At 35.7% G+C, this 19,500-nt stretch overlaps 3 protein-coding genes across 3 annotated transcripts in view; 2 read left to right on the top strand and 1 right to left on the bottom strand.

The window, feature by feature from the left end:
• The first annotated feature begins 585 nt into the window (after positions 1–585).
• LOC119834415 lies at positions 586–11,237 on the top strand. The gene is made up of 9 exons (XM_038358772.1): positions 586–2,149; positions 2,387–2,528; positions 3,542–3,670; positions 4,544–4,747; positions 5,079–5,216; positions 5,609–5,664; positions 5,978–6,090; positions 7,776–7,833; positions 9,972–11,237. The coding sequence occupies exons 1-9, from the start codon at positions 654–656 to the stop codon at positions 11,065–11,067; spliced, it is 3,432 nt and encodes a 1,143-aa protein (XP_038214700.1). The 5' UTR covers positions 586–653; the 3' UTR covers positions 11,068–11,237.
• Positions 11,238–11,542: 305 nt separating this feature from the next.
• On the top strand, positions 11,543–13,696 carry LOC119834294 (TLC domain-containing protein 5-like). The gene is made up of 4 exons (XM_038358633.1): positions 11,543–11,756; positions 12,581–12,809; positions 13,270–13,507; positions 13,676–13,696. The coding sequence occupies exons 1-4, from the start codon at positions 11,543–11,545 to the stop codon at positions 13,694–13,696; spliced, it is 702 nt and encodes a 233-aa protein (XP_038214561.1).
• Positions 13,697–14,228: 532 nt separating this feature from the next.
• Positions 14,229–19,500, bottom strand: part of LOC119834215 (pancreatic triacylglycerol lipase-like) — an 8,840-nt gene continuing 3,568 nt past the window's right edge. The window contains exons 3-7 of the mRNA XM_038358547.1: positions 18,972–19,095; positions 17,496–17,741; positions 16,538–16,720; positions 15,818–15,977; positions 14,229–14,856 (exon numbers count right to left, since the gene is read on the bottom strand). Coding sequence (XP_038214475.1) covers positions 14,619–14,856; positions 15,818–15,977; positions 16,538–16,720; positions 17,496–17,741; positions 18,972–19,095 — 951 coding nt within the window. The 3' untranslated portion in view covers positions 14,229–14,618. The remainder of the gene's footprint in view (positions 14,857–15,817; positions 15,978–16,537; positions 16,721–17,495; positions 17,742–18,971; positions 19,096–19,500) is intronic.

The raw sequence follows: 19,500 nt of genomic DNA on the forward strand, positions 1-19,500 counted from the left end.
CGTTATTAAATTTTTTATGTCAGAGTTGGCAATGGTTCTGGTCGCTCACCTGACGGTAAACGACCGCACCGCCCATGAACATTTACTCTCTGCGAATATTATCATATAGGTAATTTAATAGTCATGACATATCTTCTCAGGGATTTTCTTAAGTGCAACCTATCAGTAACAATTATACCATCTAAAGGGCGATTTCATACTAACCCATCTTTATAAAGTTTTAAAAATAAAGCGTTAAACCTATTAATTGTTAATTTTATTTTTTAATTTAAAAGTTGATGTTGATGTGTTTGAATATTTTTAATTTCACAGCAAACATTTATTGCTGCCTCAATATATTTACATATTTATTAGTTTAACAGTTTAACTGTCTACCGATATATGAATATTAATTTGACATTCAAAATTATTGATTTTCACACATGCGGGCTCGTTAACAGAAGCTCACAGCTAATATGCTCATTTCAATATGTTTCTAACGTCGTGAGTGTAGTGACCAGACTATGGACTGAATATACGTTGGTATATACAACCACCTGTGTTTATATCTCATCGATTGGTCAGGGGCGGTGTGGCTTACTATTCGATCATTAACCCAGTTGAGTCTAGCGAGGCGGCGCGATCGGGCACGCCACACGCGGCAGTCCACCACGATGCAACTGCCCGAAACGCCGCCGCCGCCCCTTGCACCCCTTTGGGACCGTGTGTTGCGAGCTCGTGCCTTACCTCCAGATCTCGACGTGCAATTACTTTATACAGCTATCAAAGATCGACTCACACACCCAGAATGGGAAGTACGGTTGCATGCGTTACGCGTGCTGGCTGATCTACTGCCGCTCTCAAATAATGCACTCTCCTTCCCCTTTGATCAAGTTATCGACAATCTTGGATATAGCTCGCCGAATGTAAGAAAGGCCGCGTTGGACGCTTTGAAGGTATTTTGCACGCACTGTGAAGAACCCGAATGTGCAGCACGTGCTATATTAGACAAGTGTTCCTACAATAATATTCGACCCCATTCCGCTGATTTCAATTTCAAAATTAATGTTGTGACTGGATTGATACTTTCTATACCTGCCCTCGTCGGTATATTAAAAAGAAGGTGTAGAGACCTTGACCTGTACCCTATATTTGAAGATTTAGGTCAAAAGTTATTTGACCCACTTCATCGGGACGTTGCCTTAAGATCATTAATGAAATTGCGTCGTGTCTGTGGACCACGTGACTATATGTTACTATTTTCTAAATTCGATTCGAGGATACAGGAAAAATTTCGATATTTGTGTGAAATATACGACGAAGACTCCATGGATGTTTATTACGCTCCGAGAAAACCCCGCAATCAACACCTTATGCAAATTAATCGTATTTTAAATAGTTCAACCACAATACCTCTTAATTTTTCCACTGATTCCTCATCTGAATCTGAGTCTTATAGAATTCCATTGAATAATAATAATTATGCCAAAGTGATTATTGAAACTGAAATAAAGTTTGATTCGGACACGGCGATTACAATGACTGTTTTGGAACAAAATGAAACTGAATCTGATAGAAATATTGGAAGTGATGAAGATTGTGATAGTGATGATCGAATGTTTTTGAAATACAGTGAAGTCGAGTCAGAAGAGGATTCCGACGTAGTGGTGAAAAAGGTTCGGTTCGGTGGTGAAAGTGTTAAAATACGGACGCCGGATAGTGACAATTTGTTAAACAGTGAAGATGACTCAAATCAAAATAGACGTTCCGAATTGATTGACAAATCCGCTATGTTAGAACAACCTAGTATTTTGAATAAAGCAAAAGAATTAAAGAAAGAAACTTCTGAAAAAGAACGAACAGTACCTAAGAGAAGTGGAATACCGTTGCCAGTTATAAATAGGGGAAATGGTCTCAGCAATGGTAAGACTAACAAGCTTAAATCAAAATCATTGAGTGAATTGTATGATTATTTTAAGTGTGGGAAGGAAAGTGCAAAATCAAAGGATCGAACGGGATTTGCGTTGACTCTCACCGATGTGAGATCTCCTGAAAAAGTTCCGAGTCCAGTTGAAGTACATAGAGAGGTGGAAGTTTTACATAATTTACAAAGGAGTCCTACTTTATCTCCAAGACGACAGCAAACCCGAGTGAGTGTTGAGAAAAATGGGTAAGTGAATATAATCAACTTAATAATAATGCTACAATTATACAACTAGCAATACCTACCTAGATTATCCTTGTTAGAACATATTTTTTTAATATTCGTAATATTGATTAATTGATTTATAATAATATTATAAAATATATATAAGTAATACATTCATTGAATGTTATTTTAAAGAAAAAACATAATGCGAATGAAATCAAAATGAAATATATCAATCTATATTATTTGCCTTTCTAGATTTGTTCTCAGTCTAATCGCATCGTCTCCGCCTGAGTCCTTGTTGGTATCACCGCGACCGTCTTCACATCTGAAGACGCAATATGACTGGGAGACACTGGGTATTGTACCCAAACACGTTGCAGATCAGCTGCATAATACGGTAAGAAGCATGTTACATCATCTGTAATGAGAATAAAGTTCAGTCCTTTTAGACATTACTACAGAAGATTTTAGTTTGTCTGTAAGCTATAATTTTGGTACTGATATGAATATCTGATGCTAATATGAATGAAATGTGCCTATTTTTTTAGACAAAAATGTAAATTAGAATCTATATAAAAATTCGCTCACCGGTAGCAATAAAAGAAACATACCGTGAGGAACAAACTTTATTATTTTCGTCTGTTTATTATTCACCCTTGACATGTCTGGACATTTTGTCCTTTGCATGCTAATTTTATGAACTCAGATATTTTAAGACGATAACAGTGAACCTAGATTTTTAGTTTTTATTTGCAAATTTATGGTTACTACCTTAAAGTGTATTTTTTTGTATATAAAGCTATAAAGGAAAAAATTTGGATTTATTTTCTTATATTTGAATGAATTCAGATCATATACATATATATAATTGTTATGTTTCTACTCCCTACAGGAATTAAAACTTAATACCTTATCTAAAATGGATGAAAATTCATAGCAATTTCAAATAATTCAAATGAATATACATGCTTGCAACGCACTCACTCAAAAAACAACAGATCTGTAATCCTACTTTGAGTAAAAAGATATAATATACGTAATATTCGTATCTCAACGCTGGCTGATAGCCGTATTAGCTAGAAAGTCATTTATTTATTTATCAATTTCTAATCTAATTCAATTTAGTTACCTTACTTTTTACATGCACATATGTGTGATAGTTTAAGAATTCTTTTTATTTACTTTTGTTCTATTACTTATCCTTTACTAAAACTGAAAATCTAAGCTATGTATTTTATGATTTTACTTATACGTAATGGGCTAACTTTAAGCGGTTCAAATGGGTGAGTACCTGGTGATCAGAGACCACTGCCAAACGCAGACATCAGTCCTCTCCATTTCTGTTTAATTGTATTTGCTACTGTAGTTTTAAATTTTGAAAAAATAAAGAAATATCATCACATATCACAGGAAAATTGGATAGCAGCAGTGAAAGCGGCAGACCAGCTCCACGGGGCGTTATTGGAAACTGATAATGTACTGCGCGTGGAGCCAGCTGCCCTGTCTCTTGTGCAGCACATGTGGGCCCTTAGTGATGCTGTATGTCATATTATGCTTACACCATATGTATACGAACATTACATGGAAGTTTGTTTGTTTGGTACGAATTAAGTAAAACAGCTCGATCCATTCTTGTACTATTAGAAACCTACATTTTTTTCCGGGTTTATAGTTTTATATTTTTTCCGTGGTAAACTATAATAGGATAATCTCCGGTTCATAATGAAGCTAAACAAGATTAGCCCTTTTTTACGCATTACTGAATTTCTAGAACTTCTTATTAAGCTATACTTAAGAAAGCAATGAAATTGTAACATAATAAGAGAAGTCAAGGGCGATAGTAGGAAGTGATTAATGGATTAGTAGGAGGTACCTTACCAAACCAAATTAATCTGTATTAAAATAATCTATGCTAATATTATAAAGCTGAAGAGTTTGTTTGTTTGAACGTACTTATCTCAGGAACTACTGGTCCGATTTGAAAAATTCTTTCAGTGTTAGATAGCCCATTTATTGAGGAAGGCTATATAAAATAAAAATTAATTATAGCAGCTTATGACAATTTGTTATATATATATATATATATATATATATAAACAAAATGGTTTGAAATGTTATCCGATTAAATTTTATTTTTTTTTTCTGGCATGTTAATTTTAATTATGTTAGTCGGTAGGTAAAGCTAGAATTACTTCGAGCATAAAACGACACTTCGTTTATAACACTATGGTCATCAACATAAACTCTTGAAATTGCTGTATAAAAATTCAAACGCCAAGTCAAAGAACTCTTCAAAACCCAAGTACTTCAACAATACATACCTATCAGAAGGGGTTTTATCATGTAACATACGAATCATTTACTTATTTTATTTTCCATGAAGAGTTAAACGATTCCTTCGTTTTCTCCCAGATACCAGCCACAAAAGCCCCAAGTGAGGGGGTAGTGTGTGCCGTAGTACGTAATAGCAGCGCTGATTGCATCCGACAGCTCTTGCCCACCTTACTCGAACGGACCACCCGCGAGCCGCCGCCCAACGCCCTGCCTCATGCTTTGCTGCAACGGATAGCGTTGCATCACTTGGTAGAACTGGTGTTTGATCCGAATGTTATAAGGGTAATTTACCTTCTTGCGTGATATATTTTGTATGTTAGATTGATATTTTATTTTGTTTATTTCACTTAATTTAAACGGTTTTCTGGAATAAAACTTTGTCTTTTCTTGGTTCTGTCATGCTATTATTTTTATGCTTATATGAAATGATAATATCCTTCGAGTGTATGTTCTTTCTATTTTAGCTTTCTTGTATTTCGATCATGCATTGATAACAGCAAAATCTGAAGAATAGATAAATACAAAGTTTTACATTATGCTGTTATATTATAATATCATACAAATTTCTCTCGAGTTTTGATTCATGAAATTATTAATTTTTTATATTTTTTAGCTCCCAGAGTCAGAAATAGAAGAAGCCAGATTAAGGTCAGCGTTATGTCTGGCTCGAGCCGCAGGACCCGCTGCAGTGTTGGCTGCTGTAAGACGAAGGCTCTCTGGTTCTTCTCAAGCAGATATCTTTTGTGACAAGGTATTTTATTGTTTTGTAATATTATATATAATATCGTATTTAATGCTAGCTAATCGCCCCGATTTCGCATGGGGAGAATTTTTAAGTTTTTAATTTATTAAAGTTTTAGTATCTCAATCTAAGCAGAAACAAATCCAATTAAACAAAATCATTAAAGTCCGTTTAGCCGTTCTGCAGTTATAAGTCGTGTAACGCAGATAACTTTATGTTTTTTTAGAAGTAGTATAGATAGATTTGCAGATTTTTTAAGGTCTTTCTATTAGCCATATGGCAGTTTTATATAAATAAATTATTTTAATTTTTAGAAATATACTTTTACCGCTTTGATTGGCTAATGATTGTATTGGTAATATTTGTTATAACTTACCAATTAATTACTTATTTTTCTACAGTTACGAGATCGACTAAACAGACCTGTGGAGGGCATACGATCGTATCATTTTACAAAGTAAGTATTTTTTATTATTTTCATACACTACTTACTTTTTATCCTCTCTTCCGGGTTGTCTGGAAGAGATCGCATATATATAAAGGGTGCCACTGAAAATCAGAGCTGAGGCATTATGCCTCATGTTTCCTGAGTGGCCTTTCCTTCCCCTTTTATCCCTTTTTGGGAGCTTTTTTTTAGTCTAGCCGTTAATTTTTCTTCTTTTCTGATTTATTATATGCTGTTGCTTTCTATTATTATATGTTGTGTGTGTGTGTGTGTGTGTCTGTGTCAAAATAGATGATTAGCTTTCTTTCTTCGTCGTACTGTGTAGTGGGTACAGGTCGCACTTGCCGGTGTCGACTCGGCGCGCCCGCTCGACGCCGCCCGCGCCGGCGCCGCGCCCGCGCCGGCTGCGCCCGCTGCCTGACTCCGCACCGCTACCTGGTAATATTAATTTATTATATCATTTTTTTATTTTTTCAAAAAAAATATATCGTTTATGAAGCATTTTAATGCTATAACACTAATAATGAATTTTAACAAAAGCCGCGTTCCATCGATACAGTATTGTAATCATTGAAATAATGTTTCCTGTTGGTTGTGATGGTTCTTAATCATCTTAATAGATGGCGAGGGGTGCCCCTTAGGCAAATAGAACCGAAAGAGTAGAAGAAATTCGGTTACTGAGGTGGGATTACGGATGGCCAAGAGGCTAGGCGTTGCTACGGTTTGGCAAAAAGACGCGGGTTCCTCTCCCGCCTCGTAATAATTTTTTTTCAATCCTTTCAAAAAAACTTATCATTAAAAAGCATTTTAATGCTATAAAAGTAAAAATTAAATGTTTATTTATTTAGCATTGTAATGTACCACACCAAATTCGAAATGTTGCAAACAAAATAGAGATTTATAAAGTACGTAAGGCGTAAGTACGCTTATTATCGATCTCTACCGGGCTGCCAAAGGTGGAGAGAATGAATGTTTATTCAATCCTTGTATTGCTTCGTTTATTCATTCATTCTCGCTCATGTATTTATGTTTATTTGTTTTATACGATTAATTTATTTTTGACACTATAATCGATATTATTTATTTAAATGGAGTAATTAATAATTGTTATTTGGTTAAATAAAAATTACATAACAGATTTATTATAACTGATTTGATGATCTATTTGGATTAAATTAACTTTAATTACCGTATTTGACGTGAAACAAACGAAAGGTTCTGGGTTCGATCGCCAATTCTTTATCATAATCATCATCAGACCATGAATGTCGCCACTGCAGGGACACAGGTCTCCTATAAGGCTTCAGGCAATAATCCACCACGTTGGCCAACACCATTTTTTTCTTGGACTGTTGGATGCCTGTTTCCTTAATATATTTTCCTTCACCATTTCGATAGATATTGTTACGTGAGAAAACATAAACTATTATAGAAGAGGAAGTCAGAATAAATATGGTGTAAGTAAATATACTGAATTATAAGTGTAATTTACTTTATTTTTTCAATTTGAAAACACGAAGTAAATAAAAACTACACAGCAATTATATTTCAGTGTTATCATGTTTTTCAGTTCTAAGTCGACCTAAAAAGGCCGCTTACGTATTTATAATCAAACCTCTCACGTCATTTTAAATTTTTATTTAAAAATCACTTCTGTAGCGAAACAGAGCAAATGTTATTATTGAGTATCAAATCCGCACGGGCTTCGACCGTGGTATATTTGTAGCCTATGGTCTTCCTCAATAAATGGGCTATCTAACACTGAAATAATTTTACAAATCATACCAGTAGTTCCTGAGATTAGTGCGTTCAAACAAACAAATCTTCATCTTTATAATATTAGTATAGATTTAAAGTACATGACATCAACGGGGCCCCAGATTCATGGAGCGTCAATCAGATTTTGGTCAACTATTTGGATATTTTTATAGTTTACAGATAATGAAATCATCATTCATTTTCTATATTTCAAGTGATATTTTAACACATTTTGTAATTAAATGCATTTTCATTTAATTTAAATAAATCACCATCTCGCCTGACTCAATTTTAAATAAGATTATTTAAGGATAAACAATAGACTAAAAAGCAATAAAATAATAAAAGTCTGTATATTTTTATAGGTATTTCTTCACCTGGAAGAGTGTTTGATGTCAAACCGCAAACGAATTTACACGAACGGTATGTACTGCGTAATAAATTAGATAAAGTTAATTAGATAATTTTTTGAAATAAAGGTTACTATATAAAAATGTGTTGTACAATAGAAAGAATCATTACATTCTTCTCTTAAATTAGAATAAATCCCATTTTTTCCGTCTTATATTCGTAGCTATTATAAATATTCATTGCTATTATTTTTTTTCGTGATTGTAACATTGAAATCTGATGGATTATTAACAATAAAAATGAATATTCCATGGCCCAGTGTAGGCTAGGTATCTTTTCATAAATGCGGCTCTGTGTCTTAATAACCCACAATTTGACCTTGTCTACGGGAAACCCTTCAGCTGTCGAGGTTTTGAACTTTATACATATTTGATGAAATTCACTGAAAACCAATCGTAACGATGAATTTTCTTCACAATCGATACTTTTCACTAAACTTTGTTGATTCTAGGAAGTCGGCCATGTTGCGGAATTTTATTACGGTCAGTGTCATTATTGTGTAGTTGTTTTATAAAAAAAAACATTTATTATTCTTTAGCTGGAAACTCATCTCTATATGCTCATATATGTTTAGATAGGTATTTGAATAATTCTTAAACATATTTATTAAATTTTGAGATTCTTAGCTCTTAAAAGAGGCATTTTATGTAAGCGCATTTTCTTTTGTTAACATAAATTTTTCTTACCCTTTTCACAACTCTACTATCAATAATAATTTTATCTTGCTATATTTTTTCCTTGAGGTTACTCCCTCATATTTCATATTTAAATTGGCCGCGCACGGTCTATTGTTATACCTTATTCCATTTGTTCTGCACCCCTTCCTGACTCATGTTTGCCTAGTACTTTTCTGTAATAACATCGAAGAAATATCCTAGTTTTTATTCCTGGGTAAATAAAAATTACCCTCCTCCAACGACATAAATATATATAAAAGACGTAAATATATATAAATAAAAGACGTAAATAACGTAAATATAACGTAAATATAATTCATTGTCTTTATTCTTATGTCGCAAAGGAGTTCATACAATTACTTCAAGCCAAGTGTAGTAGGAATATTTAAAGAAACCATTTATGTCATATGCGTTAATACTAGTAGTTTGTTAGAAATTAATTTTTTATACTACATTTAATACTTCTGAATGTGAGGTTAATTTTTTTCTAATGATCTTTAATGTAATGTGTAGTACACATCTAATATTTTTGTGTAAATACATTAGAACCAGGGGTTGAAAAAGATATATAATCACACGAGTGGTAGGTATAATGTATAATGATTAACAGCAATATCTTTAGGACAAGTTTGTATTCGTATCTTAGCAACCAAAGGAACAACGGATTTCGAACATTAGCTAGGTCACACATCATTCAAGAACGAGTGAACACTTACCCAAGAATCGGGTCACGGGGTCGATACGGGAATTAATATCCTATTCTAATCGCTGTAACTCGCTCAAACTGTCTGATTATCTATTGACGGACGATAATTTTTTCGAATAGCCGGCGAGTGTTTCGGCTACTTTTAGTATAATTGCGTGACCCGAGTAACCCACATAAACAGAAATTACTGCCGCCCATTCAAGGCGTTCATGGGCGACCCATTTATGCTATCGCCGAATCGCTCCACTTTGAAACTGACCGGTCGACTAATAACTCTTTAATTGGCTATAAAATATACAAATATAATCCTAGGTCAACCTTGCGCGGCTTTGAGTCTTTGAAACTATTCTGTTACTGCGTACGTCACTTCCGGGTTTAACATGTTAGTGGGGGTGTCGAATATGCGAGGGGAATGGTTGTCCGGTGGTAGATAATTGTCGCGGGGTGGCGTCAGTCGCGGGTGTGGAGCGGTGCAGGGCGGCGGCATGCGGCGCCTGTGCTGCTGCGGCGCCGCGCCCGTGCGGCCCGCGCTCGCGCCCGACCTGGTCGCTGACCTGCCGCTGCATACGCGGTAACGGGATATGATAATGTGTCGTTTATAGCGAATTATGCGCTACACTAGACATGCTATTGCGATGTTTAGTGTGATAGAGAAATCATACGGGGTAGTCTATTTGAGACGTCATTTAGAGCAGCTTTTTATGCTTTATATGATGTCTCTTTTGGTCTATACGCTGTTATTGAAGTATTTAATATCTTTGTTTTAGAGATTCCAGTGCAAACACAAGAACATCAGACAAGGCGGACATTTCGACCCCCTTAAAAGATGAGAAAGCTATAATTGAAGATGTTTCGGAACCGACGGAAAGTGGAATGCAGAAGGCTGAAGTTGTATCACAAGCGCCCAGTACTCCTTCGATCCATGTCGAAGATTGTTCTGAAAAATCAAGTCAATCTCAACCAAGTTTGTACGACAAAACACCTACAGAACAACAAGAAGAAGAAAAACAACTAGAAGAAACAATTTCTCAAGAATCTGTGGAGAAAGTTGAAAATACAGTTTCACGACCGCAGAGTGTAAAATCCGCCTTATCTGAACGACCAACGAGTTATCATTCAAATGAATCTATACAAATTGTTCACGAAGAAGACGAGCCTAAGAGAATCGTAGAGCGCGATGTGCGGACCGCATTGGCGGAGACCATATTATCACCGCGTCATGAAGACTGGGAGGCGATTGTTAGTGCGTTGGCTGAAATTGAAAGACTCGCAGCAGACGAAACAGCTCGCGCGCCGGCTGCAAGCTGGCGAGCTGTTGTCCGTTCTGCCTCAGCTCATGTGCGATCACTTCGATCTAGAGTAGCTCGAGCTGCCTGCGCAGCATTGGGAACATTGTTTGATCATCGTGGAAAAATATTAGAGCCAGAAGTAGAAGAGGCAGCAGGTGCTCTGTTGGAGCGCTGTGCTGATGCAAATAGATTCTTAAGAGCTGAAGCTGCCAATGCGTTAGGAAGAGTGGCTTGTGGCGCGGGATGTGCAAGAGCTGGAGTCGCTTTGGCCAGGCGAGGCGCAACTCATAGGGCAGGCCCTGTTAGGGCAGCGGCTGCTCAAGCGTTAGCACGTCTTGCGAGACACGCAGGCGCGTCGAAAATTCTAGAACTCCCTCCAGAACCGCGGATAGTAATACTACGTGCTGCAGGGGAGCTCCTCGGTGACGCTCACCCTGAAACGAGACTTCACGCTCGACATCTTTGCGTCACTTTAGCAGAAGATCCACGTTTCAATCAAATGCTCAAAGACTCCATGACCCCGAGCAGATATCGTGCTATAGAAAAATATGTTGAGAAATTACGCTGTCGGTGAAATCGCGTGAAAACTTAGCATAATTATGAATGTTAATATAACTGTTACGCAATCGTTAACAGTGAACCTAAATAACTAAACACAATTTTCGTAAATTAGTATTACGAATAAGTGGAATTGAATGTATGCGAATTCAATTCACTGCCTATAATGTCCCCAAATCCCAAAAACGTGTAGATATTCAATTAAAATATATATGTAGCATTTATATTGTAATAATATTATTGGAGTTTGTATGTAATGTTTAAGCGATTTGTATATATTTATACGGGTAAATGTTATAACGTGCGTTGAATATTATATAAAATAAATAATTTTGGATGGTGCTTGATTTTTTTACCCTAAGCCCCCGTTTTTAAAAAAGTTCGACATTTGACAATGTCATAAGCAAATTCAATCTGTTAAGTACATAACATGTTGTAAAAATAATAAAATGTGATAAACTAAGGTGGTACAAAATTTTTCGTAATTTAAAATGGCGGTACGGCCTGAACTATCCACAGCATCGCTGATTAAATTATCGTCGTTCATATGCTGGACGTGGTCTTACGTGTTTTGTGCTGCAAAGTTCCCTGGAAAGAGTCCAGAATGGTATTCGAGGGCTGTGACCCTCGTCCACGGCACGGTGGCTACCGCAGCTGGCCTCTGGCAATGTGGGATCTTTACTCTAACAAGGGAACGCCTCACCAGTAAGTTGGCCTACTAGATTTGGTAATGTAGGTTTAGCTTTTTTCTTGAATTATCGTACTGGATAAAGTTATTTAAAAAAAATCGAAGAAAACCGTTTCATCATTTCTCAAACATTTATTTTGTCTTAATAGATATTGTCATTGTTAAATACATTGTAAAATCATTTCGAACATCTCGTTTGTATTAATACACAAAAAAGAGAATAAAATAGTAGCTATCCAACGTTATGCAATAATAAGTATGAGTAAAAACAATAAAAAGATTATTTATTATAGAACAGAAGGGGAATATCTCTGATGTTTTCTATCTATCAAGGGTATCTGTCGCCGGCTAAATTTTGCTGCCAGTGATCATTATTAATCTTTTATACGTTACTGCTCTGTTTAAATTTTTTAACAAATTAAATGTATTATTAGGAAACAACAAATATTATATAAAAGTGACATCTATGGTAACATGGCGAAACTACTTTCACACTAAGAGTATTCTAAAGCTAGTAGTTCATATTCCTGTACCTACGTGAGACATAGAACAAAAATTGCGTTCAACAATAGTATTTATACCAATTCCACTACCACTCAATCTTAAACAACAAGTCCTAAAATTAAATTTGTTTCAAAATTTATACATGCCTGTATTAACCTTTTTTGTTGAAATTATGGTAGTTTCACTGTATTTACATACTCTAAAACTTGGTTAAACAATATGAAATCTAATGTAGGAGGAAAGGCTTGAAATTTTTTCGGTACATCGGTTATAGCGTTTCGGATGTTTTTTTTAATAATAAAACTACACTCATAATCTGGTATTTCTTGCAATATAGGTAAAATAACATGGGCTCACTATGCCACAATGGTCTGGTCATGGGGTTACTTCGCGTTCGACCTACTCTGGTGCATAATATATTGGACGGATAGTTATGTGATGCTGTGTCACCATATCAGTGCCCTGATCGCCATAAACATTTACATGAGTAAGCAGTATACGGGCTGCACTTTCGCTTGCACTCTCGCATTGATGGAAGTCACTAATCCTCTTCTACAAACAAGATGGTATGTGAACGGTTGTGGCTATTAAAATTTCAAACCGAAACGGAAAAACGTCCCTATTCGTTTAAAGAAAAACAATTCCTGGTATAGACAAAAAACTAATCACTTTGAGTATCTCAAATTTGTCGATGTTCGATTTATTTTTTAAAGGAATTATATCGTCATATAGTGGGATATAGTTTCATAACATGTTTTTCTTATTTTTGAAGTGAAACTTCTTTAGAATCGTTGTGATTTCAAACCTGATGCAACGGAAAAACGACAGGTAAGAGACAGAAATACAAAAATGTGTAGAATGAAGCCGGCAAAGAATGAGACAGAAATATACATACTATTTTATTCATTCTTTTGACGATTTATTGAAGTTTCACTTCTATCATGTGTGAATCGCACACACACCTTTTTTTTTTACTTAGCTGTACAATACCTAATTAATATAGCTCAACATGGTTTGTCTTTTCAGGTTCTTAAGATACGAAGGTTGTAATAAGAACATCTTATACCATGTAGTAGAGATTATGTACTTGATATCATTCCTTACTCTCCGTGGTGTTGTTGGTACCTACTTGACATACGAAATTCTGCATTCTGATATATTTGACATGGATGAGAAATTAATATCACTTGTCTTCTATATTGTTTCCCTTATCTTCATATCTCAAATAGTGGGCTATGTTGCCTACAAATATAAGACTAAAATTGTAAGTAAATTAAAAAGATTTATTTGATAGTTTTTTTTTGTTTTTTGTTGTAAGTAGAATCGCTCAGAGGTCGAAATCAAACTTCTCAGAACCAGTCACTATTACGTATCGCGATGAATCAAACATTTCATAAATCGTGTAACACGAACACCATAAAATGTTATCCAGCATCATCACACGTGGATATAACCCTCTAAAATGCCTTCTATATGAAAATGGACAATCTGATGTTATGGTCATCTTCACCTCGCTTAAGTCGTGACAGTTGATCGTGTGTTTGAATTAATTTAGCATACCTATTGCCTTATTTTACTTGATGACCATCCGCATAGGTCAAACGTGACAGATAATTTTAATGTTAGAGACAGCTCTTATACGCACGATTATCCCACTCATATTCGTGGTTTAATAATATAAGACATTTTATATACACTCATTTAAGTGATATATGCATTGAATTATATATAGAGGCTATTTTACAGGAAGAATTCAAGGGATTTCTGATTGAAGTTGGTTTGATATTAAATGGACATTGGTGAATCCTGTGTGTGGAAGACTATGAAAATGTACCAAAATGTTTAGTGTTCGATTAAGAAAAATAATCAAATAAAAACAAATATATTTTTAGGTTATTTCTTGAGTCTGTTTAAATTTATTTTTGGGCCAAGATTTATGTGAACATATAGTTTTTAATTGGTAGCGAAAAATAATAATAAGACAATGCCACAAATAATAATTTATTTTAGATTCTAAAACAAATTCTTTGGCTACAATATGATATAGACAAATATTGTACTAATTCTTCTTACAGTTATTCCTTAATATTAAACAACAAAAAGTCAGTCCAAGCAAATCCTGCCCCCTTTAAAATAATGTAACATTTATTTATTTCAATGCTCTGTATATAAATAACTATCGCATAATAAACGTTCATGATACAACTAAAGGGCATGAAATCTTTAATTTGATAAGATACAATACCTACAGACAAAAAAGTAATAACAGAGATTAAAACGGTAAGAGTCTTATTATAGTCAATTTAGAGGATTGACATAAAGAAACCATGAACACACAGTTGCAATAAATGCAGAGTAAAGAATATATAATTCTGTCATTCCTCAATAGCCGGATAATTGTTATCCTCCCATGTATGGTTGGAGGCAATGTTCTTAACCCTTCGTGATCGTAGGCGTACTATAGGCCTCGGTCGAGTTCTCGGCGGTTGTGTGGTTGTTGCAGCGGCCGCGTACTGTTTGTCGAGACAGCATCTGATGTCGCCTTCCTTCAAGCCCGTAGTTGCTGGGCAGAAGGGTGTAGAGAAGTCTTCGAGGCAGTACGCGCCTGATGCCCTGATTATTGGAATGGCATTCAAAGGTTAATTAAAAATAAAGGGATTCGTTAAGTCTATATCTCAATATATATAAAATTCCTGTGTCACAATGTTAGTTACCATACTCCTCCGAAACGGTTACAACGATTCTAATGAGATTTTTTGTGCTGATCGGGTAGGTCTGAGAATAGAGCAACATCTATTTTTCATACCTCTAAATAAAAAAAGATAAGGCAGAGCAGCGTATGCCGGGTCAGCTAGTAATATTTGTATAATTATTAAATGACGAGTTTTTAAGTTTATTTATATTATCTTATTGTGGGAGTCGAGCACGCTTCGGCACGAATTGGGCCAGCTCGCACCGGGGAAGTACCACACCCCCACAGAAAACCGACGTGAAATAGCGGCATGCCACTGTGTTTCGTACGGTGAGTGGGGGAGCCGGAGGCCTATTTCCTTTTCCTCACCCGTCCCAGTCCATTCCTTCTTTCCTGTCATGAATTCGTTCCTTTTCCCTTACCCACTAAAAGCGGGCAGCGCATTCGCAGAGGCACTACCTTTGCGAATGTTCATGGGCGGTGATAATCGTTTACCATCAGGCGAACCACCGCTATGACATAAAAAAAAAAATAAAAAAAATACAATAGTTCTATCGACTCCAAGAAAAAGAACTTAAATCTGCACAATTTTCTTTTGTCTTTCTAACCGTTTCATACTAACTTTTTTGCACTTAATATGTGCTTCGCGAAACTACTAAGCCCCTCACGTAAAGCTCCCGTTAACAGTCTACACAATCCATCTATCACTAGCTACCAAATTTATTATTATAACCGTAACCTAGGCGCAACCGTGACGTCCTCAAGCTATTGCTTGGTATTCCAATACCAGTGTGGGAAAAAGACAGCAACATAAGTCGTCTATCGCCATCCTATTCCCTGATGATGATGATTCCCTGTGTGTAAATCTGAGGTAGCTCATACGTCATAGGCGCGGGCTGTCCCAGCGGCACGGGGAGCGCGGAGGCACGCGCGGGCGGCACGCGCACGGAGCAGCGCCGGCCGCACGGCGCCGCCTCGCGCGCGCGGAACAGGCTCTCCGCCTGGTAGCAGATCGACCACACGTGGCTGCACAGCGCTTCGTCTAAACACACATTTATAGTTATAACCTGAAGATTCACACGTTTTTAATGAGAATTAATCTGAAATGATGAAGCGCGCAGAAAAAGCTTTTACGTTTTTTAGGAGATCGACCACCGGTGGCTGTAAAACACATTTGTACACAAAATCTGTTAAACACATACACATTTGTACTGATGAAAATATGCATTTTAACACTCTATTTAGAACAAAATGTGAAACGGAGAAATGAATATGGTTAGGACAATAGCATAAATGTCTACCGTATACATAATTCATAAATGTACTGTAAATATTTGGAGATACTTGTAAACTATGTGGGATAACGAATTGCGAAAAAAGTTAATAAACTGTTTGTATCCATTTATTTATCTATGCATATACCTTCAACAGAGACCCGTATCGTTTTTAAAAAACGATACTGAAGGCGTGCGTGCGTGTACATGACCTTACTAAATAAAGAGATTTTTTAGTGTAAAAACTCTGAATTTAGTTTCGTGCAACGTTATGTAGTTCGTTGAAATTACTAACATTCTACCATCATTTTTCAAATGCACAACTTACTAGGAGTATCCTCACAGTACGGCTGACTTCTCCCTCCATTCAAACAGAAGTCTGCATGCCCCAACCTGGCACCTTCCCCATACCGTCCAGCATTAGTATGGAGTACGTGGACAGCTTTCGCATCTCCAGGGTCCAGGCGCAGAGCTGGAGCTGATCTGATAAGGGGACGGGCTGGGTCCAGACCTGAAAATATGTGGAAATAATGATTTGTTAAACGGATAATATGTTATGTGGACGAAATTAGTTTAATTGAAATGAAAGACAAAATTGGTGAAAAGAAAATTGGCGCGAAACTGAATGCGCACGAAGTTTGAAATTATAGCATGATCAAACAAAATAATTAAATAAGTACATAAATTTTATGAATGTAATTATAGTTGTTTTAAGTCGAATATTTACCTACAAATTTTATATTTACCTTAACATCAACATAAGTCAGTCAAGATCTTTTTTGCCGACGTTCCCAAATACAAAGGTTCACAATTCGCCTGATGTTTTTTTTATGAGTTCCACCGATTGAGGTGTATTTGATAGAAAATTGTTGTCATTTGGTCCCATTTTAAGTGAAATGGAGTGAAGGAACATCGTTCACTATTTTGATACAAAAGAAATATTTAGTTATTTATCTGCCGTACATGGGTAGGATCGCACTTGGCTGCTTTAGTTAAATAATGGGTAACAAGTCAAGAAAAGTAGCAACACCAGAGAAAGTATTTTCAAACCGGTAGCTCAAAGTAGCTGATGTACTTATCATCTTATGTAAGGAATATACTTACAGACAAGTATTCGATTACTTAAATTGTAATTTAGTAATTATTTTTAACATTGAACTAAATCCCCTTCAAATTGTCTAGAACTAGATCAAATTTAAATAATCGTAGTACTTAAATAAATAGACCCTAACGTGGACAAATTATAATTGATCTTAGTCACATTCCAAAACATTTAAAACGCTTACCAATAATTCTGTTCATCCTGAAGTTGATATAATTGGACATTATCCCGCATAAATGCGCGCCCAATGAGTGTCCCACGCACGTCAATCGATCCGGTCGCAATCCCGCGCGACGCAACGACCCCAGAGCCTCTGCGACGCATCGCGCGACCGGTCGCAGGTTGTGAACTGCAGCTACGTAGCACGGCGGCTGGCAGAGCTGGCCCCAGTCCAGCATGAAGACGTTGTAGCCACCGCGACGTAGGTACGCTGAAGTTTTAGAAAGAACTCATAATATTTACTTCAGACATATGTATGTTGAAAACTGATTGTAGGGTGTTATTGGTATAGAAGGTACCTTCTGGTTTTAAAGTCACCACTGCTAAAAACTTTTCAGTTTCACAATATTAGTATAAACATTCAATAAAGTGTAACATAACAAACGTTCTTTTTTATTAGAATAACTTAGAACTTATGAGGTACATAAGAGGGCGAATCGAACGTTGAAACACGGAAACTGTCTAAGTTCTAACGTTCTGGACTATGTTATTTTATATAACGCAATCCGGTCAGTTCAGTTCCTTAAGATTCTTTGGAAGTAAATACTCAACTGGCAACAAGGTAAACATTTTCTAGACTATACTAGACACTAATCTTGCGATAGGTGCACACTGTAATCTCACAACCTTTGATCATAATTTGCTAACGAAAACAATAATTTGAATTTAAGTCAACGAAGTGCGGGCTTAGTAAAAGTTAAAACTATGCGAAAGGCACAGTGTAGTGTGTAGATAAACAAAATTGCACCAGCATAACAAAAATCGACATGCATTTCTGGATCCGCGGTCGTGCAGAGAAAGCTGTGAGAGTAGGTACCTGCATACTACACAAATCATGAAGTACATTATGTTGGTACTTTTATGACTACTTTCTCTGATCGCCTTTATCTGACAGATCAACAATTTTGCCGAAGACAGACGGATTTTGACCTTATGAAATACATATATTAAAGTTAAGTTTTTTTTTGGTTTTTCGTTAAAGATAGCGTCACGACAACGTTACAAAAATTATAATTAAGAGCATGTCAATTGTACGTACCGGTTGGCTGCCTACCTGCCCTCTAATATTTTGATTTTTAGGACTGACGTTATATGATTACCTACGATATGACATATAAATGAATACAAACTTATAATTTCTTCTTGTATGAAAATATTGCTTGATTTATTGTATATACTTCTCTTCTTGATTTTTTACTAACCGTTCAATTTATTCAATTGTACACCAATGTATCGATGTATTATATTCTATATCTTACTAAATATCTATATATAAATTAGATCTCAATAACTCTGAATTTTTAAACATCTAATATTCGTATCTTTGACAGCTTTTTTCTTAGATTAAAATATGAGCTGACGTTTGCAGCAGTTATATGGCAAATCCGCCATAAGACAAATGACCGCTTAGACCTATGTTTTGTTAATATATAATTATTACCATCTCTAAGAACAACAATGGGAAGAGTATCATCCCCTCCCGCGTATCCGTGGACAAGCAATATTGTCTCGTGTGAGGGCTCCCAGCCGCTTTGTCGTAACCAGTCTCCGCTGTAAAGATCGACCTAGAAGGTACGAGAAATATAAAGGTTAATGAAATCGTATGAATACAACTTAATTCACCATCAATAATGTAATAATTTATTATAAAATGTATACTCTATGTATCACAACAACAATATAAATCCTAAAGATAAAAATGTATTTTATTAACGAATAAAACTAAGAAATTTCTGAATGTTATGAAAAAAACTTATGTAAGTACATACACTTTTACGAAGGAAATGTCAATGTCAATCTATTTAACATTTTTATTAAATCGATGATATTTACAAAATCATCTCATACACCATAAAATGTGCAAGACAGTAATAAAATCTATAATAAAACTTTAACATTGTAGATATTCTGCTCTCTGCTCGATATCTACTCTTACAACAGTTTTAACACTTTTATGATAACAACATTTA

This window comes from Zerene cesonia, chromosome 19, assembly GCF_012273895.1.
Source record: "Zerene cesonia ecotype Mississippi chromosome 19, Zerene_cesonia_1.1, whole genome shotgun sequence".
NCBI classification, from domain to species: domain Eukaryota; kingdom Metazoa; phylum Arthropoda; class Insecta; order Lepidoptera; family Pieridae; genus Zerene; species Zerene cesonia.

Bases quoted from the DNA above. Each gene is read 5' to 3' on its own strand.
- LOC119834415 (XM_038358772.1), top strand. From the start codon at position 654: ATGCAACTGCCCGAAACGCCGCCGCCGCCCCTTGCACCCCTTTGGGAC. The intron at 2,150-2,386 runs GTAAGTGAATAT...TTGCCTTTCTAG, and splicing joins GTGAGTGTTGAGAAAAATGG to ATTTGTTCTCAGTCTAATCG. The intron at 5,665-5,977 runs GTAAGTATTTTT...CGTACTGTGTAG, and splicing joins CGATCGTATCATTTTACAAA to TGGGTACAGGTCGCACTTGC.
- LOC119834294 (XM_038358633.1), top strand. From the start codon at position 11,543: ATGGCGGTACGGCCTGAACTATCCACAGCATCGCTGATTAAATTATCG. The intron at 11,757-12,580 runs GTAAGTTGGCCT...CTTGCAATATAG, and splicing joins AACAAGGGAACGCCTCACCA to GTAAAATAACATGGGCTCAC. The intron at 12,810-13,269 runs GTATGTGAACGG...TTGTCTTTTCAG, and splicing joins CCTCTTCTACAAACAAGATG to GTTCTTAAGATACGAAGGTT.